Raw genomic sequence first — 14,550 nt, 5'->3', positions numbered from 1 at the left:
GCACATTAGTTCCTATTTCTCTATTGGTAAAAGGCTGCATGCCTATCCAAAATAAATATGAGTGAACCAACAAAAAAGTGATTCTCTAAGTTCCAGAAGTTACAGTTTTAATTTATATTTAGCCTAAGCCTTTCAAACATATGGTAAAGTTGTAGTAAAACCCTGAAGAAGTGTTTTTTTAATTTTATTACTGCAGTATTTTTACTGGGTATCATGTCCTTTTCAACAGTATGTCACCCAGAACAGAAAACCAAAAGATTTTTGCTGCAGAAAATGTAACATAGTTCAAATATTTCTGATGTGTCTGATACTGCACAGTTCATTCCCAATAAAACTGTGCATTAATCAGCAACATTGTGATAACTGAATAGTTGTTTTAGCAATTTTGGAAGCAAAAATGTCAGATATTTGAGTGTATGTACAGTATATGTATGAGCATTTGGTGCTTTTCTTTGGGTTTTGAAGTGTTTATAAAATAAGACATTTGAAGATGTCACCTTGATCTATAGGAAAGTATATTGAGCATTTTTCACAATTTCTTGCCGTTTTCTGACAAAACAATTGATTATATATAACAACTGCAAATTAATCAACAGCTATTAGTTGGAGATGTACTAATAATGCTCTCTGTGAGAGTACATTTCCTTAAAAATTAAAAGAACCAGTGGGAACTATATAATAAATATCCTAATAGCATATTGTTTTGTAACTGATGCACCAAACCTTTGAAGGTATGCTGAATATGAAGCAGAACACCATTTTTGTTTACCATTGGTCTACAAACAGTAATTCATTGTCAGATTGTATGTAATGACTAGATGGCAAGACAGTGCCTATAAACAGTGGCAAATTTGATTGGGATTTTATCCAGAGAAATGTTACAAACAAAGAAACAAACAAAAAACACAACAAATAAACAGCATTCTCAGCCATCAATGTAATAATATAATACATCCCTGTATCCAGTGTGCGTTCTGTTTGAGTACTTCTCGCGAGATTATGTATCGGTAAAGCAAATAAAATGGAGGGCTGTGCTAAGAGGCTATCTGGGCGAATCTAGATGTGGCTTGGAAATTGTTATTTATATCGAAGGTATGATTTCTTTTTTTCTCACGGTAGTGGTGTACGAGCGTGCAGCATTTAATCATTATATTGGTATCTTTGGAGGCAGTTAGCTTTGCAGTGTATTGCTTTCATTTTCAGGTAGTTAGTTTAGAGGCTAGCTATTAGCAAAACTAGCTTCAGATAACAATGTCGGTCGTCGCTGGTCACAAGGTCCAGTCCCTCAGAATAACTCATGAAGAACGTTTGCACCTTTGAAGAACAAGCACGCTTTGTTTTGCATGTTTGCAGCTGGCTGAAGCATGGTAGTGAAATTAGTAAGGCCTCTTGTTTCGCTTCTGTTTCGCTCAGTTAAATTTAGAATACAGGTACAATGTGGACTTTGACCTAACCTACGTACTTTCTGTTGACCATCCTTTGCAATAGTTGTTGACATTCATGTATATGCAAGTATTGGTAAACAAGCGACATAAACGACGTTATGATCAGTGAATTTGTTCACAGTTTAGTAACATTTATAGGCCAAACAGAAAATGATAGTACTAAATAAGGGTTATTTGGTAAATCTGTAATGAAACTAGTCCTTATTTGCAGCCCCATGTGGGCCGTGACACAACAACAGAGTAACGTAGGATTCTGTCTACACTAGTGAGGGAAGAAGTAACATTATTATTATTATTATTATTTTTTAGCCTAAGTAAAACTGTAACATGTATACTGTTGTATATGGTGCGATCAGATCGTTAATACTAATGTATGAATGCTAAAGTAGTACTGTAACGTTGTAGCTGGCCGAGTTTGGGCAGTTGTTGTAAAGTAGTCTAGTATTTTCTTGACCTGGGGGTCAGGCTCCCTTCAAAGGATACCAAGATAAATCTGGGGGGTCGTAAGATACCAGGAGAGAAGATAAAATAAAGTTTTGCCATACAAATTTACCATATCAGGGTTTTGCATGGGGCCCCAGAAAGCAATAGTTTTATTACAGCTCACGTTTTGATTAGCTAATCGCTGTTTTCTCAGAGGCTTGCACCACTGAAAATAGTAAATTAGTACTGACTGTACATACTGTAGATACTGAGCACTCTGCACTGCTGTTATTGCACTTCTGGTTATATGCCTTGTACTTGTACATGTGTAATGACAATTAAGTTGAATCTAATCTAAATGCAGTATCAGGTAAGAAGGGTCCTCTATCCACCAGTGGCCCCAGTCTTGCAGAGGAACCATGTGTCAAAATGTAGACTTTTTAGTTTATAGTTGTTGATCATGTGTTGTAAGTTGTGGTTTTTTTTTCAAAAGCCATATTTTTTCCCCTTAAGCAAGCACTTAACACAAAAAAACCCTTAGGAAGGGTAAAATTTCTTCATAAGAGGACTGTTGTAAGGCTGTAATCAGGAATGATTTTCATTATCAGTAATTGATTGTTCTGTGTATAAAATGTTGGAAAGGAGTGAAAATGCCCATCACTTATTCTAATCAAAAAGTTTCTGAAAAAACCTGATGCTGAAAAACATCTGAATCTTCATCAAGACCCTGATGAAGGCCTTAATGGCTGAAATGTGTAGGCCTGTTTTTTAACCATAACATATTAAAGGCTTTTTATATTTATGATTCTCTTGTATGCCTGAGATTGTTTTCCATAAACTTTTTTGACCTGAGCAGCACTCTGTGCTAAGTTTTTCTGATTGCCAGTCATTATCCCCTGAAGTCCAGTTTTAATGTCTTGTTTTGTCTGATTATCAGTGTTGAGTTTGCCATCACAGAAATATGAAGAACAAGAAAATATTGACATTTGAGACTTTTGTACAAGTGAATCTTTAACATTTTTGCTTAAAAATGTCTCAAACAATTAATCACATATAAAAATTGCTGCCAGTTAATGCTCTCTCTATTGACTAATTGATTTTTCAACTAATCATTTCACGTCTAGTGTAGTGGTTGTGTGTGTGCGTGTGTGTGTGTGTGTACCAGGGAAAGATTAAAGCTGCTATTATACTGTGGAGATCAGCAGGGGTCCCTTACAGGGTAATCTTATCATGGCCAAAGCCTATAAGTGTGAATCTACATTCAGTTACCAGTTGTCATTATGTATGCCAAATTGTCAACCAAGGCTCAGTAAGATGTCCCAAAAACAGTGTCAACAAAAATGTAACATTAGAAGCTTTATCAGTCTATGATGTATTAGAAAATTAGTTTTATGTCAGTAGTACTAGCAGTTCAGTAGCTTACATTTGTTAGAGGTATGAGTTTTTCAAAATGACTGCCATCTTCTGCAGCTGCCAGTATTTGTAATTTAGCTAACTGTGACATATGTGCTTGTGGCTTAACGTTGACTCATAATTTGATATTGATGCTTTTGTATATTTTCCCCTCCCTAATTTACCCAGGTACACAGATTGACAAGTGGAATGACACTTTTCACGACTTGAAAATTTGACTTTGGTAGCAATCGGCTCATTGTTTGTAGAGGTACCTGTTTTTTTTTGCATTTAGCCCACATCCAACTTAATCAATAGTTAAGTTTTTTTAAGCTTGTAAACTAAATGATGTCTGTGTTTTGATAGTATTGTTATCTATGGACATCAGTATGAACCCAGTGGATGACAGTGTTACAGAAGATAATTCAGGTAAAGCAGATTGTTTGCTCTGAGTTGTTTCATTAGACTGACTTTTTGTTTTCTTTTTGTTAATCCTTTTTGCTTCTGTTTTTCTATAGAGGAACAGCAGAGCCAGACAGATGGGGCAGAGTTGACTGTTAGGCCGACTCTGTCACAGGTCAAAAAGTCGTGGGGCTTCAGGCGTTCAACCATTGCTAGAAGGGAGTTCATGGAAGAAGTTGGAGACCTAACACACAGCCCTCCACTTGTACGGAGAGTCAGAAGTCGTCGAACTAACCAGATGCCCCAGACCACAGAAGCCCCCACTACCCAGAGAGCCACTCGTGCTGCTAGGAGTGTTATAGATGACCTCGAGTGGTCTGCCCCATCCTCACCTGTATCAGAGGGGAGCAAGCCAGCCTCAGAAGCATCTGCAGGAGGGAGTCTTGACCCCAGTTTATGGCAAGATTTTGGGTCTGCCTTCCACACTGCCTTTTCACTGCTCGGTGGGAGTGAGGGCATGTCAGTGGACATGCCAGGTGCCCTGGCGACCCCTGACATTTTGGAAGCTACTCATGCCATCGAGGCCCTTTGTCCACAGGTTATAGATGATACTGAGGTGCCTGATAACTTGGAAGCTGCTGATGACATGGACATTTTGCCGGTGGTTGCTTCTGAAACTGTGGCGGGAGGAGAAATAGATGATGTAGTGTTGATCTCTAGTCAAGAAGAGGACAGCGATGAAATGACTTTGATACAGATTAAGGAGCAGCTGGTGGCTAAAGGCAAGCAGGGAGACACGACAACTAGAGGGGGGAAAGGTGGAAGAGGAAAGGCCAGAGGAAGGGGGAGAGGCAGAGGAAGAGGTAGGCGAAAAGGCAGAGGAAGGGGCAGGGCTGTGGAGATTCAGTCGAGTATTGCAGATGATGAGGACAGTGATGAGGAGGTGATGCTTGTTAATTCAGAAAAACAGCTGCAGGGAAAAGAGGATGATCCACACACCCCAGCTGCAAGAGAGATATCATCTCCTCACTCCAATGTCACCCTGAGTCCTGCTCAGCAATCAAGCTCAGACTGTGTAATCATAGATTCTGATTTAGACCAGATTCCTGACATAACTCCTGGCCAGTGTGATGATGCACCAGAGAAAGAGGAGAAGAAAGACGATAAGAATGCAGGAGGATATTCAAGCATTTCAGACACTGAGGGTTATGATTCTGATGCTCTGTACTGCATCTGCAGACAGAAACACAGTAAAAGGTACACGCTCATGTCTGATAACAAGATCTCTTGAGCTAAGCTGCTTTTTTGAAGGTTTGCATACCTGAGCCATCTGTCAGTTTCAATTTCCTCACCACTGCTGTTTATTCACTGGCTCGTCTAGGTTCATGATCTGTTGTGACAGTTGCCAGGAGTGGTTCCATGGTGACTGCGTTGGTATCAGTGAGACACTGGGCCATAAGATGGAGAAGAAAGGGCAAGAGTACATATGCCCCCCCTGCACTACCAAGAAGCAACTTCAGTCTGAGCCCCAGCCTCAACCAGAGCCTGCGCTTAGCTTTCCTGAAAGCTTGATACTAAGTCCTCCTGGTGAAGAAGGGGTGGAGCATGAGGACCAGCAAGCCCTCAAGGTTAGAATTTCATTTGGATTGCTAGTGTTCTCTAGATGGCTCACTGCTCTTAGTCACAACAAAATAAAAATGGTGTTTAAGCCCTTTGCCTCAGCAGCTAGTTTTTAGGTTCAGTATTCTACTCATTCATGTATGAGAGTAAATATATATGTGTATCATAACAATGTTATATTTGTTTTCTTAGTCACTCACCGATTTTCACAAAGGAAGTTTGTTCTTTGAATTTAAGATGAGACTCTGCTTTCAGGAGACTGTGGAGGTGCAGGCGACTCCTGTGGTGAGGCCTGAACCTGAAGCTGAGATGGAGAGAGACAGCTCTCTTTTCCTGTGCCTTGACCAGGTTGCTCCAAACAAGCTCTACCGGACTCTGTTTACTGTGGCACTGACTGCATCCTTCAGCATGCTGCTGTCACTATGAAGACTCTCTCTGACCCCAAGGTGTCCAAGTCCAGAGGACGGGGGCAGAGGAAATCTGCCACTGCCAGACCTCTCACAAGGGTAAGAATAAAAACGTAGACACTGGGACCTATAGATAGAGATTTGAGATGTGTATATAAGTAGTATATTTTCTTGTTGGGTTTATTCCATATTTTGTGTTCAATTTAATGTGAAATCACAGTGTAAAATTCAGTGTTAAAGTATCTTTTTACTGACCTGCACAAATGTTCCTTCACAGGGTCAGAGGTCGAGTAGGGTGTCTAAGAGGTTAGCAGCAAAAGCTGAGGAAGAAAGTGAAGAGAAGGAGGAGGATGATGGAGAGCCTAAGGAGGCTGCATCTCCCTTATCCTGCGACCCCAGTCTCACAGAAGTTGAGGCCCCTTCCATACCATCACCTAAGTTTTACACAGCGTGTATGTACTATTCACTACTCATACACATTCAGTTCATACAGAGGTCCAAACACCACTCACAAAGTGCTCCTACTGGCATTACAGATTTTCCTCCCTCTTTTGATTCATTGCAGCACAGTCATACACAAGCACTCACACACTCTTACATGCACACTCTCTTTCTGGGGTGACTGATAAGTAGGGGGTCAGCAGTGGGTAAGTATGTTTACTTTTTTAGTTCTTGTGTTTAATATAAATGTCCAAAATATGTTGCTGAAAAAGTCCTAGTTCTGGTGCACCAGAACTAGAAGACGACACTGAAATACACTAAGAAAAGCCATGAGGGAGTTACATCATAGTCTACTTTTTTAAGAGGAAAGACTTACCGGTAAAACACACTGAAACAAACGTGTTACTGAAGCGTGATTCCCTAATCCACACTGAACGTTAGACTTGAGCGGCACATTCTGTTTAAAGTCGTCAGAACTCCTGTCTGTCAGCAGGGCGGTGGCGGGACAAAGAGTCTTTACCAGGCCGACTAACAAGACAAGTGTACTGAACAAATATAGTTTTCATGTAAGGTCATCAGCATATTTCTATTGCCTTTGGATTTAGATTTTATTGATGTTGCCTGGTCTGTTATAGAGGGAGAAAGTGAAACTGAAGCAGCCTGATCAGTTGTGACAGATACCAGTAACAGGAACAGAAAACAACAAGATTTGCATGATTTAAACAGCTGACTGTGGAGACTGCGCTTTGCTAAATGCAGTAGATGGGGGGGAGCAGAGCAGACATGAAGCATAAAAACAAGAGAGTTCTACAGGAGACGTGTCTCACAGATTCATTGTGGATCGACACATATAAATGAATTCTATCTGCAGTGTGAGATGAGTGTCAGACCTGCCTAGAAAACACTTCCAAAACACTTCCACTTGGTTTTATATTTCCAGTTCCAGTTTGTTTGCACATCCCCGTTAAAGTTTAGCGTATGGACATGCCCGTTTTTGTGAGATGTACCGAGGACTATCTCGGTCCTAAATGGGACAAGTATTGCCTTCGTTCAGCAGTATTTGCAAGTTTTTTTGTTTTGTTTTTAAGTTTCCTTTCTGCCCGTGCCATTTGTTGAAAAGGGAAACATGAAATGATGCCACACAACAGGTCTAAAAGGTAATGAAGGAGCATCTGCTGTCAGTTTTAAATTCTGTGACCAGAACTCAGTTATACTAGTAAAATAACCATATGTTATATCCTGGTGGACACCACCACCATCTCACAACAGTATCGAGAAATTTTGCTGTCTTGATAGTGTGGAATTACGAACGTCATTACATGCCTACGTTATACACCTTACTATGTGCAAACTTTGTGACGACTACACACAGAATGCTTGAAAGAGGCCTAGTCCCAAAAGCTTGTATTTATTAAAATAGAATTCTTATATCCTGGTAAAACAATATATTTTTCCATATATAGAAAATGAAAATTTAGTGAGTCTCACTGGCTCTGTAACATTAAATAACTTTGCAAGGGCTAGTCATGCAAGGTCTTAAAGCTTAAAGAGCCCAGTAGTCTGTCATTAATATTTTGAAACGATAGAATTAACTTGCCTAAACTGCACAAATAAGTGTTTTCCAGGTGTTGCTCTTTTGTCAGTCAAGATTTTTAAACACAATGTAGACCTGCTGTAGTTGCTCTACAGCAGAAGTTTAATAGCACCAGCACTCAAGATGTCTTGCTCATAGGCATCAAACTGAGACAAACACACTAAACCCTTCACAACTTCTCAGTACTATCAAATATATGGGTCTTGTGAAGCCTGCTGAAAGGCACCATAGTGCCCATACCTTATGGTTTCGTTCATTCTTTTCAAAGAAGGACCCCAGTGTTCAAGCACCATGTCACAAGGATGTAGAAGCCTCATCAACGCTGGGTTCATTTTGACATGATTATGTTTACAAACAGTACTGTGATGTCTCCAACAGGCAGCAGCTTGTTGATTTACAGGCAGTTGCATAAAACATTCAGTAGGTAAATTCAACTAATTGCTGCACTTTCTCCATAAAATGCACTTTGCAAAACATACATTCAACATTTCACAACTTTCTTGCCCCTGGGTCAGGCTCACATAACCTTGCGCATTATATCGAGCAAAACTTGATATTTAAAAATATTTTTTTTACATCACATTTGTTCATCCTACACAGTTCCTTATCTATCACCACACAACACGCAAACATGCACTTCTGGAGCAGTCGTTACACACGCACAAATGTTAGGTTGGGTAGGGACTGGGCATCTGGTATGGAGGAGGAGGAGGAGGGAGTTCTTGCTTTTGCAAGAGATGCAGAGGGGGCTGGAGGATTCATCAGTGCAGATGCTAGAAAAAGGTTTTACCTGGACTCCACCAAACAGTGAGTAGAGTTCTTTTCACGTTGAACTGAAGATGATACCAAAGTGCCAGTGGGCCAATGGTAGTAAAATGTTCCATTATTCTGATACTCTGAGAAATGTCCATATTCTGCTGCAGATGATGAAAGCCTTCATCACTTTCAGTTCAGCACACATGCATCCAAACTCTAGAGATGGAAGGATGTGTGGGACTTCGGTGAAGTATTGTAATCCTTTTAATATGTGTGGTGATAAGTCTACTTGGGTCATGTTTATATTGGTATCTAGATAGGTCAAATGGAATCAATACTCCCATGCTCATGAGTTTTTAAACCCAATCTCCTTCACTATTTCTACTATATACATCCAGATGTCTTCATGTATTCATACAGACAGCAGTACACCACATCTCTCATTATAAAACATTGTGTGTGTGTGTGTATATATAGACACACTTCTAAGCATCAGAATTTGAGCAAATTTGTCTTACTGCCACTGATACACTTTGCAAACAAAAGTATATAATATAAAAGTAAATTCATCAGACAGTTCCTTTTTTTGTTCTGATTTGATTTGTAGCAGATAAATGTAAGCAGAATGCAGTGATATTTGTATAGCCAACTGTAGGATATGGTCCGTCTTACCATGCTAACTCTGAGAGACGAGGCAGTCCAAGTAACTTCAAAACAGTGCTGATTTATTCAAAGGATCACAGGTAAAATTAACATTACATGCTCAGGTATCTTGCACCTCCAAACTGCTCACAGGCAGATGTAAGATGAAAGACCCTGAACCCACCAGGCCTATACATTATATCCCCTCGGTTGGGCTAGCCCCATACTACACAGAAACGTCAACCGAGACGTCTCTGTTACCAGCTTTGCAGCTGGTCATAGCAGTAGTCAAAACATGAAGCAAATCAATGTGTGTGTGTCTGTTGGTTAAGTGGTGTGTAGCTAAAAACATTCTCACGGCCTCTAGTAACATGTCGTGACTCAAACATAAGAACATATTATGGCTAAGGCTACAGTTATACACGTCATAATAATAATATTAAACACCCTGTCTGCTGACAGTCATCAACTCTTCTCTCTAGTTATCCTTGACCAGATGTACCCTGTAGAAACTCATGAGCAGGCCTAAGCATTTAACAGTCTAACTAGACATCCTCTCTCCACTAAACATTTCTAATACATAAAGTATCTATCCAATTTCTATCTGACTAAAAATACCTAACACAACCATGTGGTCAGTATTAAGCGACAGAATTCTGCATTACTAACCCCTCATTTCCACCAGACACAGCTGCGTTGCATTCCGTGTGTGACATGGTAACAGAAACCTTTTGTTGCCAGTCTAGTCAATGGTTGTGAGTCCACCGGGTCCGGCTGCGTCGCGTCTCCGATCTGTCCCACTTCCGGCTCCTTGGTCTGCTTTGCTAAAGATATGCATCTGGTCAATTTTTGACGGATGTTGCATCTGGAACACGTCTGACAAAGTTTGACCCACCAGTCAGATAGTGCTTTATGTGAGAGATAGTGTGAAACATTGATGGGATACAAATTGATTAGCCTATTGTTAATAACGGAAACAAAGCCACAAATCTTTGCTCTGCCTTTCATAACCACTTAATTCTGACAGTTAGATTTAGCTGTTAACTGTAGTCTTTGCCTGTTGGCTACAGCACAGCAACATAGGAAATAAGAACAATAAACACAACAAACAAAAAAATGACCATTTAACTATGAAGCCTTCTTACTGTAGAAGTTCAGAAACAAAGGAAAATATCTTAAATTAAGAATTAGTACCACAATACGCCGTTCTGCAGACGGACCTGGTGGCAAATGAAGCTGCATAGAAGGTGGATCAAAACCGTGTTGCAGACAGAACGCAACACAGCCACACCTGTCAAAAATGAGGGGTAATAGGTTTAGGTCTAAAAGAAGGCATCAGGCCCATTCCTTATCCTGCATTTCAGTCTAGAAGTGTAAAGCTTAAGCATAATTATAGAAATTGCCATATGTAACCTCAAACCTGAGTTGTGGCTCAGGCAGAGCGGTTGTCCCCCAACTGGAAGGTCAGTGGGTTGATTCCCATTCTCCCCAGTCCACATGTTGAAGTATCCCTGGGCAAGACACTGAACCCCAAGTTGCTCCCAGTGGCCAGAGCAGTGCCTTGCAGGGACAGTGCCGCCATCTGTGCGTGCGAGTTGGCGCCACAGATGGCTGCCTCGGTTCTGTACCAGAGACAAATTCTTTGTGTGTGAAGCATACTTGGCCAATAAAAGTGATTACAATTTCATAATGATGATAATGATAAAGGGCCCCTACCCAGAAACAGAAAAAAAGAATTACATATTAACGGTTTCCTGTGGAGTTTTGACCACTGGTAGTACTATAGAGTGGTTTTCTATGAGTGGGCCCCTGTTTTTTTTTTAATTTTTTTTTTTTTGTTTTTGTCCTATGTGCGCACAGAAAGACTCATATACTGTACATGTGTGCAATACAGTACATAGCCCAGCTAATGGTTTCATACAATTGTACTAATCTGTGGGTGGTGGTCACATGCCAATATATGCTGCAATGCACCAACAACAGCAACAACGAAGACTGGTAGGCCTCAGGAGTATACTACATTTTGATGAGTAATTGTAAACATTTCAAGAAAACTCCACAGGACACCTTTAAGCATGCAAAGTTATAGCAGCAAAACTGCTACGTTTCTCTATTTTTTTCAACCACAAAGCAGTTTTGACCAGTTTTGACATACCCATCATTTCTGTGGCTTCCTTTGTGCTCTCACCAGCGTCAGCTTCCACTTAGTCTTCACAAATAGTCAACTAGTGTGGAATTTCAATTGTTAGCAACAGGATGACTTCAGTGAAATCTTAAATGATAATGTTTGTTCAGCAAACTAAATGGTTAATATGCCAGTATCATGCAAGATGTCTGCATAACTACTAAGTGTAGGTTAACAAAAGTCAGACGGCACGTTTCTTTCACTCACTTTAATCTAGAAGCGTAAAATTGGCACACAAAACTTGCCTTATTAAGTGTTGTGTGGATGTACTTGAAGTCAAGCTTGACAGCTCGGAGGGAAATTGTAAAACACTCCTGCCTCTTCCTCCAGTAAGAAGAACATAACTGTTTATTGCGTGTCAGACATGAAGTGATGGTAGCAACACAAGGCCGATGACAGGAGCCTGTGTCATAATACAGGAGGCTGTAATGGACTGGCCTCTTTTTACAGTTTTACAGTTATCCATTTAACTCTTTCTTGTACTGCAGGTCACTTATACACAAAATTGTAACTTAAACTTCAGTTTTTCTGAACACAGCAAGGTCACATAGAGTATATTACTTAGTGCCCTAAAATTAGTGGTTGATTGAGTCTGTATGTATTTTTTATTTTTTATTTTTTTTAGAGACTGAGCCAATATATATGGTATAATGCAGATACCATTTTTTTTTTTTTTTTTTTTTTTTGCATTACATAAAATACAACAATTTAATAATGCCAAAGGAGACACAAATTAGTTTAACTTGAATACTTAAATGAAGGTTTAACACTAATGAATTCTGAAAATATTTGAATTATTTCAAGTATTTGAAAATAAAATTTCAGCTTTCTGTCCACACTTTGCACTCACCATATTATTTCAGATTTTACTAATGCCCCCAAGTAATAGAAGCATTAAACTCTGTAGTAACAACAACAACAAAAAAACAACACAAGGCTGTCTCCAGATGTTTTTTGTTACCTGGCTTCTCGAGTGCAAATGCTGGCTATCGATTATCTAAAAATGCAAAATATCGACTCAGTAAATCGGACAAACGCTCAGTCGGTCTACCACTAACAGAAATGTCATTTGACAAATTACCCTTGAAATCTTTGTGCTGCCACCTCAGTAAATTAAGGGTGAAAAAGATTTGTACTGTGGTGGTGGCAGAAGTTTCAGAAATCAAAACCCTAGCACATAAAAACATGTATGACTAGATGCCACTCAGACTTTGTGTAAACTGACCATTTAGACTTGAGCCCCTTTCAGACAGGGTCCCCGTGACTTTTCACCGGCCACTTCATTAAGTACATCTGTAAAACTTCATGCACTTCAGTGCAACACTTCTGCCTTAATGTCTGTATGTGTGAAGCTAAAAATGTTTTTGCTGAAATTGTCATAAATGTATAAATTCAATATGTTTATTACTGAGGTCATAGTCAAAGATGGTGTTGTACTGGACTGCATTTTATTTGGAGGTGCCTCTATATTTTTGTCCTCCTCGGCTACATACATGAGCGGGTCAGAATATTAGGAACACCTCTAAATAATAAGCAGAGATGTTAAAAGTGTTGCACTGAATCACATTCAGGTGTACCTAATAAAGTGGCTGGTGAGTTTAAATGTGAATGCCAAAAAAGCAACTGTTACACAGCTGTTAATTAGAACAAAGCAGTGATTCGGAGAAAACTTGTACAAGTACATTTTATTTAGCACTGTTGTCATCTTGAGTGTGCCCTTAGTTTTTGACCATTTTGATTAAGACACGTATTCAGATAAAAGGTAGTCAGCTATTTGCCTACGTCCGACCAGGTAAATTTGCTGGTAATGCTTATCCGGCTACATGACTTGAATTTCCTCAGACATGATGCCTAGATCTGAAATGGCGGGCAAATTCCTGGTTCAGGGTGCATATCTGAAAGGAACTTTAGAGACTTCTCAAACTGCAGTTTCACCATGTCTTTTCCTACATTGTCCATATTATTAAGAAAAAAAAAGGAGAAGGCAGGTGTGTCTTTCTCTTTTCTTAGACTTTTAGATAAAATAAATCTAAGTATATACTGATGGCAAAAAGAAATCTAACAAAATAATGAACAACCAACAGGCAAATGAATTTCAATAGTAGTCACCCAGCAGTCTATCAGGAACTGCTTCTGCTTGACACCCCATGGAACCAATGAGCCTTTGAATGTGCAGCTGTGAGGTGCTGACACCTTTCTGGAGAGAGTCCTGCATAAACTGCTGGCTCTTGGCAGGCAGCAGTCATGTGTCCAGCTGTTGTTGCAGGGTGTCTCACAGGTTCTCAGTGGGGTTGAGGTCACAAGATAATGCATACTGACAGCATCTGCTAACCAGCAGTCTCCAGGGGAAGTGTGGCCTGGTGAACAGAGGTTGTGTGTTCTCCAGATGAACCGTGGTGTTGTCGCACAGTGATTTGCTGCACAATTTCATCTCTGCACCACATGACATCGTGGAACTTGGGAAACTAAGTGTGGCATCTTTCTCAGGGGGACCTCAGTTATGCTCTTTTGTTGACATGGCTTGAGTGGATATTTCTCCAGCTGGACCTCCAAGGACTTCTAGTGATCCTCAGTGTGAATGTCAAGTTGCAAGTTTTGGTGCATCACTGCTACTCATGGAACATAAGACATATTTCTGCTGAACATACTTCCCTAAAATGTTTTTTTTCCATCAGTATATATAGTATAACACATTATTCCCACACACCTTCAGATAACAAATGTTCTTAAATTTTAGTTTGAAGTGACTTCTGTGCCTTGACTACACATAACCTGAATCTGTCAACAAAAACAACAAAAAAACATTCACATTTTGGATAAAAACATGATTTGTATATAATGAATAGTTATGAGTATTAATAGTTTTTGATCACCATGGTAGAAAATGCGTATTTGTGATTCAATTTCCTGCAGTACATAATACTCATATTCTCTTAGTTTTTATTCGTACACTAGCCAAATATTTGCCATATTTGTGAGATAAACATTGCTTTCAGTGATGACTAGGTATCAGTTTCCACATCTATTTTATTTATTTTTTTGACTTTCTGTATCAGTGGGGGAAATCTTGAAATGACAGCAGACTAGATCCCAAAGCATCAAAGAATAACTTCACCCTTGACCAAATAGTGTGCATGAGCAGGACACGAATCAAAGCATCTATACAACAAGTAGTAACTGAATTTAGTTTTTATCTTTTGTTCTACTAAGTACAGTTGTGAAGAATATTGTAGGATATATATA

General features: G+C 39.6%; 1 protein-coding gene across 1 annotated transcript in view; it reads left to right on the top strand.

The window, feature by feature from the left end:
* The first annotated feature begins 1,017 nt into the window (after positions 1–1,017).
* The window catches only part of LOC109966105 (uncharacterized), a 41,428-nt gene continuing 27,895 nt past the window's right edge, over positions 1,018–14,550 (top strand). Inside the window, 8 exon segments of the mRNA XM_020610718.1 lie at positions 1,018–1,092; positions 3,450–3,531; positions 3,627–3,689; positions 3,779–4,919; positions 5,044–5,290; positions 5,538–5,654; positions 5,657–5,788; positions 5,967–6,141. Of these exon segments, the coding sequence (XP_020466374.1) occupies positions 3,638–3,689; positions 3,779–4,919; positions 5,044–5,290; positions 5,538–5,654; positions 5,657–5,788; positions 5,967–6,141 (1,864 nt within the window). The 5' untranslated portion in view covers positions 1,018–1,092; positions 3,450–3,531; positions 3,627–3,637.

This window comes from Monopterus albus, unplaced genomic scaffold (assembly GCF_001952655.1).
Source record: "Monopterus albus unplaced genomic scaffold, M_albus_1.0 scaffold106.1, whole genome shotgun sequence".
Taxonomy (NCBI): Eukaryota; Metazoa; Chordata; class Actinopteri; order Synbranchiformes; family Synbranchidae; genus Monopterus; species Monopterus albus.
Note: the sequence above shows the minus strand (reverse complement) of the source record. Positions and strands in the feature narration are given on the sequence as shown.